Source organism: Cricetulus griseus, chromosome 5 (assembly GCF_003668045.3).
Source record: "Cricetulus griseus strain 17A/GY chromosome 5, alternate assembly CriGri-PICRH-1.0, whole genome shotgun sequence".
Taxonomy (NCBI): Eukaryota; Metazoa; Chordata; class Mammalia; order Rodentia; family Cricetidae; genus Cricetulus; species Cricetulus griseus.
In genome coordinates this window covers 127,257,994-127,279,537 of record NC_048598.1, presented here as the reverse complement: position 1 = coordinate 127,279,537, position 21,544 = coordinate 127,257,994, and the positions used below count along the sequence as shown (strand labels likewise).

The 21,544-nt window shown below is 42.4% G+C and overlaps 1 protein-coding gene across 1 annotated transcript in view; it reads right to left on the bottom strand.

The window, feature by feature from the left end:
- Positions 1-21,544, bottom strand: part of LOC100767748 (coiled-coil domain-containing protein 170-like) — a 42,825-nt gene that overhangs the window by 4,731 nt on the left and 16,550 nt on the right. Inside the window, exons 5-9 of the mRNA XM_035445896.1 lie at positions 14,198-14,454; positions 13,775-13,907; positions 9,508-9,807; positions 7,186-7,377; positions 2,086-2,289 (exon numbers count right to left, since the gene is read on the bottom strand). Of these exons, the coding sequence (XP_035301787.1) occupies positions 2,086-2,289; positions 7,186-7,377; positions 9,508-9,807; positions 13,775-13,907; positions 14,198-14,454 (1,086 nt within the window). The remainder of the gene's footprint in view (positions 1-2,085; positions 2,290-7,185; positions 7,378-9,507; positions 9,808-13,774; positions 13,908-14,197; positions 14,455-21,544) is intronic.

Sequence of the window (21,544 nt, the reverse complement as noted above, 5' to 3'; positions counted from 1 at the left end):
TGGCTTGCATGCCAAAAAAACAAACAAAAAACAAAATAAAAAAAAACTTCATAAAAATACATGGGAAGCCTATCTTACCAGTTTCTGAATTTAGAGACTATTTTTTCACTTTAATAGTCATTAATAATAACCTACCTTGTCTTAGACATTTTATATACTGGATACATGAAATTTAAAGGGGCTTAACACATACTCTAAGTCCTTAATGATATTATACTCTATGTTAACCAAATATCAAAACAGAAAATAACTGGTTCTGCAGCAGAGAAATATCCTTGATAAACTGCACAGCAGACGATCAATTATTTAATGCATATTTGACTTCAGATACAACTAATTCTTGAAACAGTATAAAAGCCACATGGCCCCAAAATAGCCAAGAAATTAATTAAAAATAAAATAATCCATTAATCCAATAAGGTAAAAAGCTGAGTGTACACACTGTGACTCCAACAATTCACAGGCTGAGGCTGGAAGATCAGAGTTCGAGACCAGCCCAAGCTATTTGGTAAGTAGCAAATTCTGAAAAATCAAGGCCAGCCTGATTTACTTACCAAGTTCTGAACAAACACCACAGTAAAACCAAAAGGTGCTGGACAGATGGCTCAGGCCTTATGAATGCTCACAGCAGACCTGGATTTGGTTTGTATAACCCACATCAGGCCATTCACAACCTCCTGTAACTCTAGTTCCAAGGGATCCAATGCCCTCTTCTGAGCTCAGTGGGCATTTGGGTGCACATAACACACAAACTCATGTAGGTGCATACACGTCAAAATACACATCAATAAAGCTTTAAAAACTAAAACAAAAAGCAAATGCTTTATATTGTGACAGTCTGAATAGTGGCTACTTTTGTGAAGTGGTGAGCTATGCATGGGTTTCAACAGGCTAACAACATTTTGTCTGGTGACTACACAGATGCCCGTTTTATTATCCTATAGCAGTGGTTGCAAACTCTCTGGGGTCCTAAGAGCATCAGAAAACAAGGTATATATGTTACAATCAATAACACTAGCAAAATCACAGTTATGTACTAACAATGAAATAATTTTATAGTCACCACAACATAAAGTGTTAAAAGGTAGAAGCATTAGGAAGATTAAGAGCCACTGAGTTAGAGGCTTCAATATCGTTTTGCATGTATACAAAATCATTGTAATTGTGTGTGTGTGGGTGTGTGTTTGTGTGTGTGTGCATGCGTGCATTCATGCATGCGTTCCTGTCTGTGTGTGTGCACATGTGTGTGTATGCACATGTCACAGACCATAAATGACCTCACAGAAATGAAGCTGTTCTAAGGAGACACTGTGTTTCTCAAACAACGATCCTCAAGAAACCTCATGCTGGAAGAAAGAAGTTACCAGCCAGAGGGGGAAACTTGTCTGCTAGGAGGAAAATTTACAAAATTCTAACAACTTGTCAGACAAATTTATGGGATGAGACTGAGGCCCAGACACTGATGGGGCAGTGGTAGAGAGGATCTCACTTTTATCAGGGACGTTCGAACTAAATGTGTGTATTTAAACTCTATCTAAACTGTGACCTCATTTCAAGACTCCAAAGATGAACTTGGGGGCATTCACTGGATCTCTGTCCTTCTTCACAATGTGACCAAACTGAATAAATCTTTTTTTTTTTTTTGCTTTCCACTATTAATTTGTCTCTTTAAGTATATATACATATATATATATATATATATATATATATATAATTTCACATATATAGGTGTCTTCCCTGCATATATGCCTATGTACCCTGTGTATGCAGTGCCTGAAGAGGTCAGCAGATGGTCAGATTGGATCCCCTGGAACTGGAGTTACAGATGGCTGTTAGCCAACGTATGGGTGCTTGGCGTCGATCCTGAGTCCTCTGGAAGAAAAGCCAGTGTTCTTAACCACTGAGCCATTTCTCCAGTCCCCTAATTTGGCTCTTTCCATTGGCTTATTGAGTGATGGAACATGCCTTGGGCCACTTAGTAAGGAACTAACAAATAAGAAGTATAAAAGTTCACTGGGAGACATGCAACTACTAGAAAGAGCCAAATCATAGGTGAATGTTGGAAAGCCCCCTCCCTTTACTTACCTTAAGGACATTTATTCTTGTCAGTTGAGTTTTCATATTTTTATTTGACAGTTTCAAATCACTAAGCTGCTTCTGGAGTCTCTGAATTTTCTCCTCCATTTTTGGGGTGGCCATCTTCGAATTCTGCTCAAAATCCAATAACATGTCTAACTGTTTGAACTTCCTGTGTTTATCTGTCTGGACAGACCGAGTCCTGTAGTTTTCCTTTGTAGATATTAACTATATTGAAATTAAGAACTGTATTTTAATATGTTCTGGGCGAGGTTTAGTACTAATAGCATAAGTAAACATCTGTCAACATAAATATGAACTAATAAAATCATCAGGAAAATCAAACATGCAAATGAAATGATGACTCAATGCTATGAAAGATATAGTTGAACAATCCATTTTTTAGTAAGTACAATGCATTAGTATAGATTCATCCATATTTCTGAGAATATTTTAAAATGTATTAAGCATTTGGATAAAGATTCACATGCAACATGATGTACAGCATAACAAGTAACAAAAACATGAACACTGCCATGCAATTGTCAAGTCAGAATAGTCAAATTGTGCATGATAAAATATACATCCCCTAGAAGTTATTTCTAAAATATCTAAAAAAAATAGTGATATTATAGATAGAAATATATATATAAAAGGAGCTTCACTTATTTCAATCATGCTAAAATATTCATAGAATGCCAAGTGGTAGTGGCACATGCCTTTAATTCCAGCAGGAGAAAGAGGTAGATGAATCTCTGAGTTCAAGGCCAGCCTGGTCTACAGAGCAAGTTCCGGGTCAGCCAGGGCTACACATACACATTTTTTCATGTATATATTTATATGTCCATAGAAGATAGTCAAGAGAAAATATTCCCATATAGTACTGTTGCTTCAGAGTCTTGGAGTTTATTGATGTTTTGCAGGAGGGTTTGTGAGACAGGTGCTCATGAATCTCTGACTGTTGCCGAGGGTGGCCTTGAACTTCTGATCCTCCAGCCTCTGCCTCCAGAGTCTTGGGAGGCCTGTACCGCCATGCTTGTTTGTATGTTACTGGAGATGGAACCCAGGACGTCCTTTAGGCTAAGCAAGCACATTATCACCTGAGCTTCCCCAGCACACGTGTTTATATCTTTATGAATTATTGACCACCTTACTGGAGTGGTCTGCTTAAGCTCAGTGGTTTTCTTGGGATTCTGAGTATCTTGGGGATTTCAGATCTGACCTTGTCTCATTATGTTTACAACAAATTATTTCTTTTAAATCTCCTCTCCTCCTTCCTGACTCCTCCTCCCCAACCCATCACCCCTCTCCCCATCCCCACTATGAGGGAAATGGAACCAAGGTTTTTAAATATGCTAAGCACAGGCTTTACTGTTGAGTTCCATCAAAAGTCCCTAGATGGCAAAGTATTCTTTTATATTTTCCTTCTCTGTTTATACAAATTGTCTTAGTTACTTTTCTATTGCTGTGAAGGGATGTCATGATCAGGGCAACTTATAAAAGACAGAACTTAGTTGGGGGATTTGCTTACAGTTTCAGAGGGTGAGTTTATGACCGCCATTCTCATTCAAATCATCACACAAGTAACACACATTTTCACCTTCATTTAAAAAAAAAAAAAAAAAAAAAAGCTTGTCTGGGCTGTCTATTTTATCTTTCTAAAGAACAATTTACAAGTTTGTTTTGACATATATGTTATATATAATGAAAACATAATAGACTACAATATAATGTCATTAGGAATTTTTATATGCACTGAGTAACAAACAAACAGAAAATGTCACCAGACTCAATTGGTTGTGATGTTCACTTTATTGCAATGGTAAGGCACCACAGCAATGTCTCTGAAAGATGTGTGCCTAAATAATTGGTTCCTGGAATGACAGAGGCAGAAAGAGGAGTGGGACAGTTATTAGTGTTTTCCTGAGCCCTTTTAAAAGGATGGTAGGACCCCAATAGACCTGAGGCTAGTTCCAGCTTTTGTTGATCCTGTGGCTTTTCTGTCCATCCACCTGGAGTTATGGGTCTTTAACGGATTGTTTGGTTTGGAGAATGACTGTTCAATGGATTGTTTGGTTTGTAGAATGAACTGATGGCAGGCTTCCAGGATACCTACATGGTTTATTTAACAATTAGAAAGGACACAAATGACATGGTCCTGTATATTCAGAAGTGGAAATTTTAAGGACTTTTGCAAAGGTTCTCATTGTGTCTCAGGCTTGCAATCTCTGGATCAAACAAAATCCAGCCAGAGCCTGGCCAGGGGCCTGCAGAGTCCTGTCTGGTGGGCCTCAAGATACTTCATCAAAGGTGGAGGGCTGTCCAGGACCCATTGTTCAGATGACGGGCTTGGCCATGCCTTCAACATGGGGACAGGAGCCTTGCTGGGGAAAAGCTTGCTGGCCTGGAGACTGGGATATCAAGCTGCAGATCTGTTAGTGCCATGACAGGTGGGAAGGGGTGGGGTTTTACCATTGTTCTTAACTGTATCCTGGTTTTCATTATTGCAAGGCTCCGTTCTTAAATGGATTTCCAATGGTTTGGTAATAAATAAAAGGTGCAGCTGGTGGGGAGAAAGGATGGTGGAAATGATGTGCTATTTGTTTTCTTAAAATTTAATCAATTGGGGCTGGAGAGATGGCTCAGAGGTTAAGAGCATAGGCTGCTCTTCCAGAGGTCCTGAGTTCAATTCCCAGCAACCACATGGTGGCTCACAACCATCCGTTATGAGATAATGGTGCCCTCTTCTGGTGTGCAGATATACATGGAAGCAGAATGTTGTATTCATAATAAATAAATGAAAAAAAATTTAATCAATTGTTTTCTTAAAATTTAACCTATTTTTAGATATAAATGATTGTTGTTCAAAAGTGGACACAGAAGGTATGCTCAAGCTTGAATGCTATGAGGCACATTTTTTTTTTACATCATTTCAGAGTGATTCTTGGCATGGTGGCACATGAGGTTAGAAAGGCAGGTAGATCTCTGTGAGTTCAAGGCTGGCCTGGTCTCCCTATCAAGTTACATAGTGAAACCTTGTCTCAAAAGGCAAAAACAAATGTTATTTCAGAATGATGGAGTGTTTTTCTTACATTCATGTATGTGTACCATGGACATGCCTGGTACTTGAGGTCAGAATAAGGCACTGAATCCCCTAGAACTGGAGTTCCAGATGGTGTGAGCCACAATGTGGGCTCTGGGAACCAAAGCCAGGTCCTCTGTAAAAACAAGTGTTAGCTGGACAGTGGTGGCGCACGCCTTTAATCCCAGCACTCGGGAGGCAGAGGCAGAGGCAGATGGATCTCTGTGAGTTCGAGACCACCCTGGTCTGCAAGAGCTAGTTCCAGGACAGTCTCAAAAGCCACAGAGAAATCCTGTCTCAAAAAACAAAAAACAAAAAACAAAAAAACCCATAAGTACACTAAACTGTTGAGGCATCTCTTCAGCCTCAATGACAGAGGTTCTTTTGTTTTTTTTTTCCTAAAAAAACAAACAAACAAAAGAAAGAAAAACTACTCAAAAAAAAAATACTGACTGGTCTCAGCACTTGGGAGGTCAGCCAAGGCCACATGATAAGATTCTGATGTCCAGCAAGTCAGAGGAAACAACACAAACACATACTGGTAGATGAGCAGGCTGGAAGACCAGCTTAGTCTTTGGTGAGTGTGTAAGTGAGATTGCACTTCCAGCCACATCATTCTAGAAGAGTGTGGTGTAGGTTAGGACACGGCACATAATTCTGCGAAGAGGTGCCAAAATGGAAGCACAAAGTCCTGGAAATAAATTGTAGCCATTCCTGTCCTTTTGGTTTGCCTCTTCCCTCATGGAATCAGGAAGAAGAGGTCGATGGCTTACACAAGAATGACTGAGGAATGTTATCAATGACTCCTCACAGATCATGGCATCATGGCATCTGTCACAATACCTTGAATTCCACCACTAGAATTTAAAAGAGCCACTCCTTTAAATACATTTCCTGTTCATCCCATTTAAAAGTGAACTAAGGGGGCTGGAGAGATGGCTCAGTGGTTAAGAGCACTGACTGCTCTTTAAAGGACCTGGGTTCAATTCCCAGCACCCACATGACAGCTCACAATTGTCTGCAATTCCAGTTCCAGGGGACCTGACATCCATGGCAGAACACCAATGCACATAAAATAAAAATAAATTAATTTAAAGAAACTGCAATTTAAAAAATAAAAATAGCCGGGCGTTGGTGGCGCACACCTTTAATCCCAGCACTCTGGAGGCAGAGGCAGGCGGATCTCTGTGAGTTCGAGGCCAGCCTGGTCTCCAGAGGGAGTGCCAGGATAGGCTCCAAAGCTACACAGAGAAACTCTGTCTCAAAAAAACAAAAAATAAAAAATAAAAATAAAGTGAATTAAGATATGTATCAGCCAGAGGAGTTGGTACATGTCTCTTATTTCAGCTAGACTATGGAGACAGAGGCAGAGGAACCATAAATTTAAGGTTAGTCTTGACTACACTGAGAGTTTTAGTCTAGCCTGGACTACATTATATTGTTAAACTAAACCCTGTCCAAAAAACAACCTATTAAAAATAAGAGTCATATTAACAAGTGCCATCATAATACTTATCAAATATATGCACAATAGACAAAAGGAGATAAAGAAAGATGAGAGGCTTCTTTTTTCCTCAAGAAAAGTGTAAGCCAGATGTGGCGCACAGCTGTGATCCTAGACTTGGGAGGCTGAGGTGGGGATGCTGCAAGTTTGAGTACATCCAGGAATACACAGTAAGATGCTAACACACACACACACACACACACACACACACACACACCCCAAAAATAGAAAGATATAAATAGCATAAGCAGGGCTGGAGAGATGGCTCAGCGGTTAAGAGCACTGACTGTTCTTCCAGAGGTCCTGAGTTCAATTCCCAGCAACCACATGGTGGCTCATAACTACCTTGAATGAGATCTGGTGCCCTCTGCTGGCATGCAGGCAGAAGACTGTATACATAATAAATAAATAAAATCTTTAAAAAAAATAGCATAAGAAGCTTTAGTCATGTTAAAGCTATTGATAAAGTAAAACAAAATGTGACCATTCCCAAAGAACCTCATAACCCTCAGGAAACTCCTACTTTCTTCCTGCCCATGTCTAAAAGAATGGAGTTGACAGCAGCCTGTCCTTCCAGATGCTGCAAGGGCCTTTTCTGTCCCGTATAACTTGCTTCAGTATGAGGAGACCTTTCAGCAGCTTCTTCATAAAGGAGGTACAACTGCTCCAGTTTCTTTGTGAGTGTCTGAATTTCCTGCTGCAGGGCTTCAGTTTTCTGCAAGACACAACATTAAATAAACATTCCCAGTGCTCCATGTTCCCCCATGCCATTCCCAACCACATACAAGTTCCATTTCTACAGACACCCAGGTGACACTGAATTACTGGAAAGATGAGTAAATTTGACATGTACTTTTTTGTGGTGTGTATGGGTGTTTTGCCTACATGTAAGTATGTGCATCACACATGTCCAGTGTCCAAGGAGACCAGAGTGGTATCAGATCTCTTGGAACTGGAGTTACAGATGGTTGTGAGCCACCATTGGGTGCTAGGAATTGAACCTAGGTCCTCTGCTAGAGCAGCAAGTACTCCTAGTCTCTGAGTCCTCTCTACACCACCGGTTGTTTGGATTTTTGAGACAGATTCTTATTCTTGTCAACCAGGACAAAATGGAACTCACAGCATTTCTCCTGCCTCAGTGTTCCACATACTAGTATTACAGTTCTAGATCATACATCTGGATATATTTATTGTTTTAAGAAATAAGTAGAAAAACATTGATATACAAAGATAAGATGTATTCATAGTGAGAAATAAAGTTGCATAATGATTTTGTTGCTGTTCTTTGTGACAGGGTCTTGCTATGTAGCCCAGGCTGCCCTGGAACTCACAATATTACCCTCAGTCTCTCAAAACCTGGGATTATAGGCATATGATGTCATGGCCAGCTAATACAGTACTATTAAGTTAATATGTATTGATCTTAGGCTAAACTACTCTAAACATTTATCATCGATTAACTCATTTAATTTTTCCAACCATACTGAAAGTAGGAATGACAGCTCTTCACTTCAATTCACAAATGAAACTAAAACACAGGGAAGATAAGTAACCTGCCCAAGAACACACCGCTGGCAGATGGTGGAGCTTGGGGTCATAGCAGGGCTCTGTGCCCTAACCAAGCTCTAGTGTCTCCAATACAGTTAAGAACAGCTTGTTCTCTTTTTCCACCTAGTAATAAAAATGCAATCAAAATTACAATGACGAGCTGGAGAAATGGCTCAGCACCCAACACCCAGGTCAGGTGTGGGAGGCACAGAGAGGTCCCTGTGCTCACAGATGAGCACTAGGGGAACCAGGAATGTTAAACTCACGGGGTTGTCTCTTCAAAGGGAGGGATGTAGAACCTGTTTTCAGCCCAGAAGCCTGGAGAGGATATGATTAATAGCCTGGTGACCTCTGTGTTATCTATGTAGCCAAGATGACCATACTGGATCCACCCCCAGACCTTTATCATGAGTTTGTCAATCTATAGAACCCATCTTTATGAAAAATGTCACATGTACTCTACAAAGATTTTTGATGGAGTCATTTCTTAAGGTTTATTGTGCACAAGGGATTGAGTTACTTATCACCGGGAAAGTTTTCCTCCAAACTGTGCCGTGCTTAAATATGCTTAAAATAAACTGCTCGGGCCGGGCGTTGGTGGCACACGCCTTTAATCCCAGCACTCTGGAGGCAGAGGCAGGTGGATCTCTGTGAGTTCGAGACCAGCCTGGTCTACAAGAGCTAGTTCCAGGACAGCCTCCAAAACCACAGAGAAACCCTGTCTCGAAAAACCAAAAAATAAAAAATAAAAAAATAAAAAATAAAAAATAAATAAACTGCTTGGGGTCAGACTCTCAGCCAACACTTGCAACCAAGTCATGTTGAACTGAACTACCTTCTTGCTTCCTGAGGATCATAACTCTGCTGGCTGGTGGTTGCAATGAAACCAAAGATCTTACTAATTGGCTAATATCAAAATCTACATATTAAACTAATAAAACTTGGGGAAAGTAAGAGATGGCTCAGATGGTAAAGTGTTTGCAGTACCAGCATGAGGACCCAAGTTTGAATACTCACCACTCATAAAAAGCTTGGTGCACATCTGTAATTCAAGTGGGTTGGGGGAGGGGGAGCAGATCCCTAGAGCCCACTGGCCAGCCAGAGTGGTCAAATCAATGAGCTTCAGTGAACACACCCAGGGTCAACCTCTGACTTCCACAAGCATCGACACACATATGCATGCATATCCTCATGCATAGGTACACACACACACATACACACACACACACACACACACACACACACACACACACACGAATTAAATTGGAAAGAGTAATCTTTTTGACAGTATACTTACAGATTTCCACAACTGTTCATTTGCACCTATCTCCTGGATCCTCTCTTTCACTGCCTCCTCTGTGGCTAGTATAGGGCCAATGCTGTCACTCAATAGAGTAGCCAACTGACCAAGGAAATCCTGGTGACGGGATTGCTCAGTGGTTTCCCAGCTGCAGGAATATGGGGGTCTGTTGAACCCAGATATTAGTTTTTCTTTGTGGATCAAATCTTGTTGACATTTACCACCAATGTTTTGCCCATCAATTGGTCCTTCAGAGTAAACAATGTCTCTCTCAAAGATGGAGGCTTCACCTTTGTCCTAAATGTACCAACACAGGGTTAAAATTCTCATCTGAAACATATATGGACATATCTTTGTCCCTTCCTATGAACTATGAATATAGTAACAATACAAAACCTTAGCGGAAAATACCCTTCATTATAAACATTAAGAGTCATGAGTTTAGCTGGGTGGTGGTAGCACACACCTTTAATTCCAGCTCTTGAGAGGCAGGTGGATCTTTCTGAGTTTGAGGCAGCCAGCCAGGTCTGCAGAGTGAGTTCCAGGACAGCCAGGTCTATTCCACAGAAAAAGCCTGTCTTGAAAAACAAAAACAAAACAAAACAAAACAAAACAAAAAGCCGTGAGTTTGAAGCTAGCCTAGTTAGTCTATATAAAAAAGTTCCAGGAAAACCAGGGCTACAAAAAGAAAAACTGCCTTGGAAAACAAAAAAAAGAGAGAGAGAAAAAAAAAAGAAACATTAGAATCACATAAGAAACAAGGCATAGATTTAAAAGGAGGGATGATAACAGCAAAAAGTAGGAACTGAAACAGCCAGCCCAAAGGCCTTGTTGATAAGGGCAAACTCCACAGTGTATTCCAGCTCAAGCTGCAGAATGAATTTAAAAGTTTTCATCTTATTTTATTAGTTTTGATTATTTTATTTATCATTATGAGAGAGGTGGCATATACCATGGTACTCATATGAAATACCATAGCTCAGCCTTCCCTAGTGCTGGGATTACAGATGCATGCCACCACGACAAAAGAAAATCTTCATTTGTAACTCCTAATGAAATAACTGATTTGGGCAAGGGTCACCAATGAATACTGACGCCATTATGTAAAGAGCTATCAAGGGAGCCGGGTGTTGGTGGTGCACGCCTTTAATCCCAGCACTTGGGAGGCAGAGGCAGAGGATCTGTGAGTTCGAGACCAGCCTGGTCTACAAGAGCGAGTGCCAGGATAGACTCCAAAGCCACAGAGAAACCCTGTCTCGAAAAAATAAAAAACAAACAAACATAAAAAGAGTTATCAAGGGAACAGATGTTTTCATGACCGTTATACTCGAGTGGAGCTGAAAGTATAACTCAGTGGTAGAGTGCTTGCCTAGCATTCTAGAGTCCTAAATTCAATCTCTAATACTGCAAGAAAAAAAAGTCATGCTTATCAATTATAACAATCTTAATAATGTAAATGAAAGAAGTCATAGCTCTTCCTCCTAGACTCCTAGTATTATAATTATGACAAGAAAGAAAGATAACCCTGAGGTGTTTTTTGTTGTTGTTGTTGTTGTTGTTAAAAAATATTCCTTGTTGTATGCATATGGTGTGTGTGTGAGTGCAAACAGCATGCCATGGTGCAAGTATAGAGGCCTTGCTTCTTTCCTTCCACCATTGAGGCTGAGGATTGGACAACAGTTTTTCATTAAGAGATTTTACCAGCTGAGCCATGCCTCCAGCCCTGCTAAGCTCTTCCCATGGGAGAAGCCCACCAGCTGAGTCAGCAAGTTCAGTTGTGGGGGTTTTTGTTGTCTTTAGGTGAAGTTGAGGGACAGGGAAAGCAACATCAAGAATGGAAGTAACGATGAGTTTGTATCACTAAAACCCTGGAGGGAAAAGAGCAGGGAAGAAAAGCCAGAACTTTGTGGGTTCCAATTCTTGGAGGGTTCTTTTGTTTTGTTTTGTTTTTTATTTTTAATTTTTTTCAGAAATGAGAGCTCTGTAACAAAAGCTCAAAGGGAGGAAAGTCGCAAACCCAATTACTTGAGATGCAAATAAAAATTGGAATTATTTTGAAAGTAGTTGCTAAATGTGTGTGTGGCACACTGAAGGGACCAGCTCCCCATTTGGGCAGCCATGACAGTAACCTTGCCTTGGTCACTTAGGGGTCAGACGCCTGCTTCATGACAAGGAACCAATCAGAAGTTAGCTGGTGGCGCTATACTTTACGACCCTGGGTGTACTTTAGGACAAGCACACAGCAATGACATAGCAACCACCCTAGGAGGGCCTATGGGTCATAACAACCAGTTGACCAATCAACACAGGGCAAGCCCTCCAGGCCTGGAGGCACACCAATCGTGAGCCTGTGCGTACCCCTAGACACTCCCCTTACGCTGCCCTACAAGATCTCTCGGGAGGCCCTAGGAGTTGTCTTTTGCAAGCCATCTGCTGAAAGGTTCAGGTATTATGCTGGCCTGCCCCTGTTACCTGGTGGAATCCACTCAGGCAATACCCTGGTCAGCCCAAGGTTCCATGGGAAAGAAGTCGGCACGCAGGTGCAGAGGACCCCTTTAAAAGATAGGCCCCTGCCCCTTTACGCTCTCTCTCTCTGTTCCTCTGTCTCTCTGTTCCCGTTTTCTATCCCCCACCTATGCTCTCGCTCTGCTCTGTCTCTCTATGGCGACCGGCCATGGTGGTCAGCCATTTACCCCTGTAATGGCTTACCTCTTAGTCTCCCCATTCTGCCAGGCCTTATAATAAACTTATAGTCAATATGTCTGTCTCAGCAATTTCTCTTTTCTTCTTTTTAAACAAAACAATAACATTAAGCAGCCTTAAGACATCTTTGTCCCTACTTCCCTAACCTGCCACGCCCAATTCTCCAACTTTTATAATAAACAACAGCCTGGATTGTAAGAACAAAACACCTGGATGACCCTAACCCCGTCCCCTAACAACCGGGCACTCACTCACCCGCCATGCCTTGCGACCTCTGAGGGGCAAAGCCCCACTGCGCATATGCAACCTTCCCTTTAAAAGGTCCTGCCACCCACCCCTCGCTCTCTTCCTTTCAGCTCCTCTTGGGTTGGCTGACTACCCATCCCCCCTTTCCCCTCTTCTGGTAAATAAACTCCACGTGGGTTGTTTATCCGTTGTTCCTTTCTTTATATAGCAGCTGCAGCTTAAACAAAAGAATAACATCCGCCATGGCGAGTGGGTGAAAGACCCGAGCTAACATGGGGTTAGCTCATTAAAAAACAAACAAACAATAAAGCCTCATGCAGTTTGCAGCAAGCTCTCGAATCCACCTGGTGATTGGGGTGACCGTGGTCGTGGCCTGGGACCCAGGATACCTGAGTTTTCCGGGGGTCTAACAACACAAACTGATGATCCAACAACACCCTGGCTTGTGGTAGTGAAAGGCCCAGGCCCTCACCCAGCCCCCTGCTTTGGCAGCCATGACAGTCTGCAGAAAAGACCCAGCAAGACATAGGCTCCTGACTCAGCAACGTGTGCTGAGCCCCCAACCTTGCCTGACCTTGCCCTTATCACTAGGAAGCCAGATACCCTCCATGTGGCAAGGAACCAATCAGAAGTTAGCTGGACAGCTCTGGATGGGCTTTACTGGTAATAGTGGAATGCAGGGCTTAGCAACTGCCCTGGGAGGGCCTCTAGGTACAGCAACCTTTCTGCAGCTGCAGCTGACCCTCAGGACAAGTTGCCCAAGCCTGGAGGTGCACCAATCCTGAGATTGTTGCTATGCAACTAGCAGACCCCCTCCCCCAGACACTCCCCTTGCTCTACCCCAATATATGCCCTGCTGCTCGAGGTCCTCCTGCTCCACCCGCTGTGTCAGACGGATGGGGGGACCAAGTTAACTCCAGTTAACTTGTTAATTAAAAAGACTCTGCTTTTGCATTGGATCTGATCTCTTGGTGGCTTTGGGAGTTCAGAGTCTGGGCACAACAGTACCTGTGCCTGGTCCTCTACATCCAGAGACACAAAGACCAGTGTGTTCAGCCAATAATAAGAAATGGTCAGTTCTGGAATCTCACTTCCTCATCATCCCTACCTTCCCCCACTGCCCCAGTTGTTTCTTGGCTCCCTTCCTCCCCTCCAAATCTTTCTCTGTAACCTCACCTTCCAGTCCTTAGTGTAGTCCCTCCCCCACTGACTTATGGTCTATCATGCTTCTTTGGGTTTTTCATTCACAAGAGAACTGGCACCCACCCAACACTTCCCCTTCTTTCCTGGGGGAACAGTCAAAACTCACCCTCACCTTCACAGGGAAAATATCCAAGGAATTTTCTGGTTCTTTCAGATTCATACAGGGAGAGAATCTGCCGGAGCAGGGCCACCTTTTCTCCAGGTCTGCCTTCCGCCCTGACTTCTCTCTTTCCACCAGATGTTCTCTGCATAGGACACCACCAAATGGTCAACAATGCAATGAAACCAGCTGGACCAGTTTTCAATATGATGACTAAACCATATGCGCACCCACGTGTGTGTGTGTGTGTGTGCTTGAGACAAGGTTTCTCTGTGTAACAGATGTCCCCTTTTCCCAAATTATACCCTTTTATCAAATAGGAGAAAAAAAAAAAACCTAACCAGAACACCCAATCTGATCAGGAACATGGGTTTGTATATGACTTGAAAACATGTGGCAAACAGTGTGTTGGAAAACAGACCAGGAAATCCCTACCTTAGGCGGTTCTCTAGGTCTATAACTCTCTCAGTTAGGTCCCAGCTGCCTCTTCCAAGATTCTGAGAATTTGTGTTTTTCAAAACCTTAATTTTCATCAGAGAAGCAATGAGGTCCTGAAGGTTCTTGATGTCATCTCTCAGGGACATTATCTGTAGCGACTGCTGGGCATTACTTTCTTTGTAACTCTGTAACTCAGTCTTCATTTCTTGCAATGAAGTTTCTTTTATTAAAAGTTTGCTTTGAAGATTTCTCAGCTAGTGAGAAGGGGAAAGGAAGTATTAAAATAACTTCCTGCTTTTAAACATTGGTGATGTTAAGTTACTGTGAATATAAATTACATATAACTAGAGAATAAAATGAAGCCTTTCAAACCTACTCCTTAACAGTGTATCTTAAGGTTTAAAAACCCTTTAAGACAAAATACAATGGCACAGCATTTTGAAATAAATAGTTTATTAACATTAAAACTGCACGAGTCTTTACACTTTTGTAACTACTAAGTACAGGAATAATAGATTGGGGAATTTCCAGAAAGGAGCAATGATTTAGCCTTAGATGTCTTGCTTTCTGGTGTGTGGCTCACTAACCCTGTCTTGTTTCCTGATCTTACTTATGCTGGTGGGAAAATAGAGGGGGAGAATACATAGGAAGAGCAAAGACTAAAAAGACATGTGTCTTTAATCCCAGCCCTCAGAAAGCAGAGGCAGGCCAGTCTTTGTGAGTTCAAGGCCAGCCTGTTCTACATAGTGAGTTCCACAACAGCCAGGACTATGTAGAGAAACTCTGTCTCAAAATAAATAAAAACAAACAAACAAATAAAATGGCTAGCTGTATTTTAAGACAGATAAAACAGAGAGATTGCTTGGTAGTTAAAAGCACTAATTGTACTTCCAGAAGACCCAGATTCAATTCTTAGCATCCAGATGCTGTCTCACGCCATCTTTAGCCCCAGTTAGGGAATTGAGACTCTCTTTCTGGCCTCTATGGGCACCAGGTATACATGTGGTGCACAAACAGGCATGTAGACAAACACATACACATGAAGTAATAAAATTTGAAAATATTTTTAAAAGACAGATAAAGGGAAGAAGAGATCACAACGTTATAAAGAGAAACAAGGGAGATGGCTTGCTGGAGGAAAAGCAAATTCAAGAACAGCAGAGATCAGTGAAGGAGAGCAGTGGGTGGGGGTGGCTCACACCAGCAGGAAGGTCACCAGTGTTCAAGGCCAGCCTGTCTACATACACAGTGAAAGCCTGTCTAAAATCATAATCGTAATCATGATAATAATAACCTGATGGGGGATGTCCTTCTGTATACATGTTCCTGTTATTGGTTGATGAATAAAATACTGTTTGGCCAATAAAGGCAGGAAGATAGGTGGGACTAGGAGACGAGGAGAATTCTGGGAAAGGTAGCAGAGAGAGACACCATGTAGCCAAGGAAGGAGTAACAGGTCTAGACCATTCTCCAGTAAGATAAGACCACATGGAAATATTTAGATTAATAGAAATGGGTTTATATTTATGACAGAGCTAGCCAATAAGAAGCCCTAGCTATTGACCAACAGTTTATAAATTAATATATGTCTCTGTGTGCTTATTTGGGGCTGAAGCGGCAGTGGGACCTGGCGGAACAGAAAACTCCAGCAACAGTAACCAGTAGGTTGTGGTGGCTCACATCAGAAGGAAAGACTGAAGTGTTCAAGGCCAGCCAGGTCTACCTAGTGAAAACCTGTCAATAATAAATAATAATAATAATAATAATAATAATGCAAACAGACAATAAATAGGGCTACAGTGACAGATATAAGCCTGTGCTCAGGTTCCAAATGTTCAATGATATTGACTCATCAGCCACGAGATCTCGGGGTTGAAATCCAGCTGTGTCTAGTTAGTTTTTCCAAACATTTATTTTGCACTTGACTACACTGTTTCAAGGGTCTACATGCTGGAATGACTCTGCCTGCCTGTTTTCAGGGCTCTTCCTCTAACGTACAGCAGCCTTATAGCATGGCACATGCTGTCCTCCAAGGCCTAAGAAGCTCAGCCCACCAGAGCCCAGAACCACAGGCAACCCGGAGGACTGCCACAACACAGGCTGACTACTCACACATCCCTCCTCTCTCCCAGGACAGGAAGGAGATCCACCAGCCAAACCCAGTCAGTGTTCCAGCCCACTTCCTGTAGGCAAGCATGTGAGAAAGAGATCAATGTCATTTCGTTTTCTATTTATTTTCCACATCTACACCTCAGGGCTCCCAGACACCCTGTCACATCTGGATCTGCTTCCTGCTGTATTTGCAGAGACTGGTAATGTGTACTTCATAGTTCCTTGGTGTTTCTCTTCAATAGTTGCTTGGCTGTAGGGGACAAGTTCTATCCTGAGCTACAGAAGTTCTGAGTGAGTGTGCATTGTTTGACAAGAGCCTGCCATGCCAAGGACCAAAGAATCAGACCCATCCCAGGTTCCTCTCCTCCAAGTAGGAGTGTTTATGAACAATTGATCAGTGTGTTGAAAACTAGCAACTGCAGCTTCATCCTTCTGCACATCTACTGCCCGAGAGGCTGCTCCACTACAAAAACCTCCTAAGGGGACCAGCTAAGTCCTCCCCCAATGAGGGCCCATTAGAGCAGGCACAGCCACCTGATCCCAGCTGTTCTGTATGTATGTCTGTGTGTCTGTCACACCTTCATTCCCTCACCACTCCTAGTTGCCGACCCAATTTCATGGGGTTAGAAATGCTTGACCCAACCAACATCTCTGGGTTCTCTAGGAAATAAAGTGCATGCCTCATTTAAGATCAACAGTGCATGCCTATGCAGTCTGTGAAACTTCATGTCTAGGCAGAGCCAGCGTTTGTAGAAGAGCTAGAAGAATGTGCATCCCCTCCAGTCAGTCTGTGGTGGGGTTTCTTATTGCCAGCATGAATGACATTGAACATGGCCTTGCATCCCTTGTGTAGAACACCGGGTTTATGGGGATAATGGGAAAGCAAGTTCTAGATCAACAAGGATTTCACTAGAGTTCCAGGAGAAATCCACCGACATCCTAGATAGTACAGCTAAAAAAGGAGACATGAGGAGGAGAGCGGGTGGCTTTCAGAGACCCAGATGCATTCCTTGCTGCATTCAGCAACTGCAGTGGGCAATTGTGATGAGGTCTTCCTTGGGACAGTCCTGAGGGGCTGACAGCATGAGGATGGGGACACCTAGAACTGTTTCATGGTTAGAGACAGACAGGACATGGCCCACAGGCCTGCCATAGTCTCCTCTTGTTATTCGGCCTTGCCCTCAGTATTATTCAGGAAGTCTTCCTTCTTCCACACAGGGTAAAAGCACCATCTAGTCTTGCAGAAGAGCCAGGTTTGGTTTTCAGCACCCAGCACCACACGACGGCTGCAACCCCAGTTCCAAAGGATCTGACATCCTCTTTTGGCCATATATACACGCAGACAAACACCCATACATATAAAATAAAGAAAAATCTTTAAAACACGTTGAATTTGTATCCAACTTACAATATTCAGTGTTATATGTTACCAGTGACTTCTTAACTCATTACCACTGCAGCCCATCTGTGCAAGAGATTTTTTTCTCAATACTATCTTCCCTAAACTAGTCCACACAATCACCAACTCAACAGGCTCATATTTAGTCCCTTCTATATCTGGCCTCACTCAAATATAGAACTCTTGCACCTGTTTCTTCACTATAGGACAGAAGCACATTGCAATTATTTTTGCAATGTTATACAAAGAGATAAGGTTAATTATAACAAAAAATTGAAAGGCATGCCATGAAAAGGAAAACTGCCTTAGCAAGACAATTGGGTCCCTGTGGGACTAAATGGTAGGTTGCTGAGGAAGGCAAAGATGACTCACGCTGAGGTTCAGGTATCTTGTTGGAATCGTTAAACTTCCTTTTATAACATTAACATATGGATACCATATAATAATAACTGTCAATAAATTTTTATTTGGAGGCAAGGTCTCATTAGGCTATCCAGGCTGATCTTAAACTCAGCATCTTATTTACTCAGCCTCCTGAGTTCTGACTCTATAGGAGGGTGCAGCCATGAGTGGCTTGAATTTTTTTCTTTTTAAAATTGTATTTATTTGTGTGGGGGGTGGGATGGGGCTGGGAGGAACATGCCATGGAACATAAGCAGAGGTCAGAGGTCAACCTGCAGGAGTTGGTTCTCTCTTTCCACCATGCATGTCCTGGGGATTAAACTCAGGTACAACCTGAGTTTGGCAACTGGCACCTTTACCAGGTAAACCATTTCTCTGGCTCTGGCTTTGAATTTTTATTAAATTAGAAAATGCCAATAGGAGTTATGGAATACTTCTGGAGGGCGTAGTTGGAGATCAAACTCAGAGACTTGCATATTGCTAGGCACACTCTTTACTACTGAATTTATCCGTAGTCCCTATGTTGACCAGGCTAGCCTCTGACATAATCCTCCTTATGAAACCTCCTGAGCACTGGCTTACAGATGTACATTACCTCACCTGGCTGGAATACTTTTTATCATATATGGTATCTAAAACAAAAGAACCCTTTAGATGTTTGTATGTCCACAGAGGGTAGTTTCAGAAAACAATACTTTGAAAGCCAGGCATAGTAGTATAATGAGCCAAGCACTGTGGCACATGGCTGTAGTCTGAGCTACTTGGGAACCTAAAGCAGGGAATCAATTGGACTCATAAGTTCAAGGCTAGTCAGGACCCTGTAGTGAGACACCATCTCAAAACAACCAACCAAGGAAAATCTTTGAAATTCTTGAAAATAGTTTACATATTTTCTTTAAAGTACCTGAAACCTTTCTTGGCAGTTTGCTTTAAAAGCTTTTTAAGGGTCAGAAAGATGACTCAGCAGATAAAGGCATTTGCTCTCAAGCTCTACAACGAAGAAACATCCCTAGGACCCACGTGGCAGAAGGAGAGAACAAACTCTCTCAGCACTCAGGAACTTGAGGATTGCAAGTTCAAGGCCAGCTTGAGCTACATAATGAGAATCTATCTTAAACAATAATCATAAACTTCTATATTTATAGAATACAGTCCAGTCAAAATAGAGTGTTTGCCTTACATACACTAGTGGGTGAATACACACACACACCAAACTTACTAGTAGTTGCATCCAAGTCCAACCTATAGAACTGCAAACTTTTCAAGCGATATTATTAAGTCATACTGTAGAGAAGAATGATGCTACGTTCTCACCAGCTCCCTGTTACTGCAGTATGTGCACTTGGGTGGAGAGTAGTCCTGGATCCTGAAGGCAGGTCTTTACAAATGTTCCTTCGTGAAAGCATTCCTTCCTCCTCTCCTCATCGCTCTGCCCTCTTCTCCTCTCCTCTCCTCTCCTCTCTCTCTCTCTCTCTCTCTCTCTCTCTCTCTCTCATCATCTCAAGCCTGTCTTTGCTTTACTTACTTCATTCAGATCAAGAGCAAATGAGGACTCTATCCCGTGCTATAGGAAATCTGATCTCTTGGGAGCCCTTCCTCCTCCTAGCGCTGTATTACGCGTGACAAATAGGGTATATTTTCTTAAGTCTGACTTGCTCTGATGTCTTGACAGCCCATTTGCTGTGTTATTAATTATAATGGTTAATATGAAAAACTTACGTGCCGATTAGCTTTTTTTTTTTTCCCCCGTCAACTTGACAAGAACTAGGGTCACATGGGAAAAGGAAACCTCAACTGAGAAAAATGCCTCCATTAGATTAGGCAAGTGTGGAGGGCATTTTCTTGATGAATAATTGATGTAGGAGAGGGCACAGCTCACTGGGGGCAGTGTCACTGTGGAAGAAAGCAGGCTGAACATGCTGTGCAGAGCAAGTCAGTAAGCTGCAGTCCTCCATTGTCTCTGTTTCAGTCCTTGCCTTCAGATTCCTGCCTTGACTTCCTTTTATGATCTGTAACATGAAATAAAGCCTTTCCTCCCCAAATTGCTTTTGGTCATGATGTTTGTCACAGCAATAGAAAACAAATTAGAGCCAGGCCTGGTGGCACACGCCTTTAATTCCAGCACTCAGGAGGCAGAGTCATCAGATCTCTGAGAGTTCGAGGCCAGCCTGGTCTAAAAGGGGAATAAATTAGGACAATATATATGCTGTTTTTCTTGGGTTTGGGGTGTGTGTGTGTGTGTGTGTGTGTGTGTGTGTGTGTGTGGTGGGCTATGCTTAGTGTGTGTGTTGCAGAGGTCAGAGGTGAATGTCAGCTGTCTTTCTCACCTCAATTGCTCTTCACTTGATGTTTTAAAACTTTATTGTTGCTATTGTTACTTTTGTGTGTGTGTGTGTGTGTGTGTGTGTGTGTGTGTGTGTGTGTGTGTGTGTGTGCTTGTATATGTGCACACGCCATGACACATGCATATGCCGAAGTCAGAGGGCCATTCTGTGAAGTTTGTCCTCTCCACCTTTACATGGTATTGTGATTTGAGTGAGAAATGTCCCCTAAGGCTCACATATCTGAGTACTTGGTCCCCCCATTAGTGGTGCAGTTTGGAGAGGTTTATGGAACCTTTAGGTGGTACAGCCTTGCTGGAGGAAGTACGTCACTAGGAGCAGGATTTGAAACCCTATAGCTTCACCCCACTTCCCCTTTGACACCTGCTTCCCATACACTGTTGAGATGTAACAGCTTTCTGATCCTGCCACAATGCCTTTCCTATCGCTATGTACATCTAATCCTCTGAAACTGCAAACCAAAATAAATTCTTAAGTTGTGTTTGGTCCTGGCATTTTATCACAGCAACAAAAAAGTAACTAATATACATGGATTCTAGAGACCAAACTTAAGTGGTCAGACTGGCATTTTTAGGTGCCTCTACTGGCTAAGCATCCTCACTGGCCCTTCCATGTTAATGGAGTTTTTGTTTTGTTTTGGTTTTGGTTTTTTGGTTTATCGAGACAGGGTTTCTCTGTGCTTTGGAGACTGTCCTGGAACTAGCTCTTGTAGACCAGGCTGGTCTCGAACTCACAGAGATCCACCTGCCTCTGCATCCCGAGTGCTGAGATTAAAGGTGTGCGCCACCAACTCCCAGCTCCATCTTAATGTTTTAAACCAGGTCTCTCACTAAACCTGGATCTCACAGGTTTAGCTAGAAACCTAAGGGTGCCCCTGTCTCTGCCTCTTGGCATGGAGATTACGGGTGCACGCCACACAACCTGTCATTAAAAAAATATTCTATTTATTTATTTATTATCTATTTATTTATTTATGAGTCTGCTATCTGCATGTATGACTTTATGCCAGAAGAGGGCATCAGATTCCACTATAGGTGGTTGTGAGCCACCATGTGGGTGCTGGGAATTGAACTCAAGACCTCTGAAGGA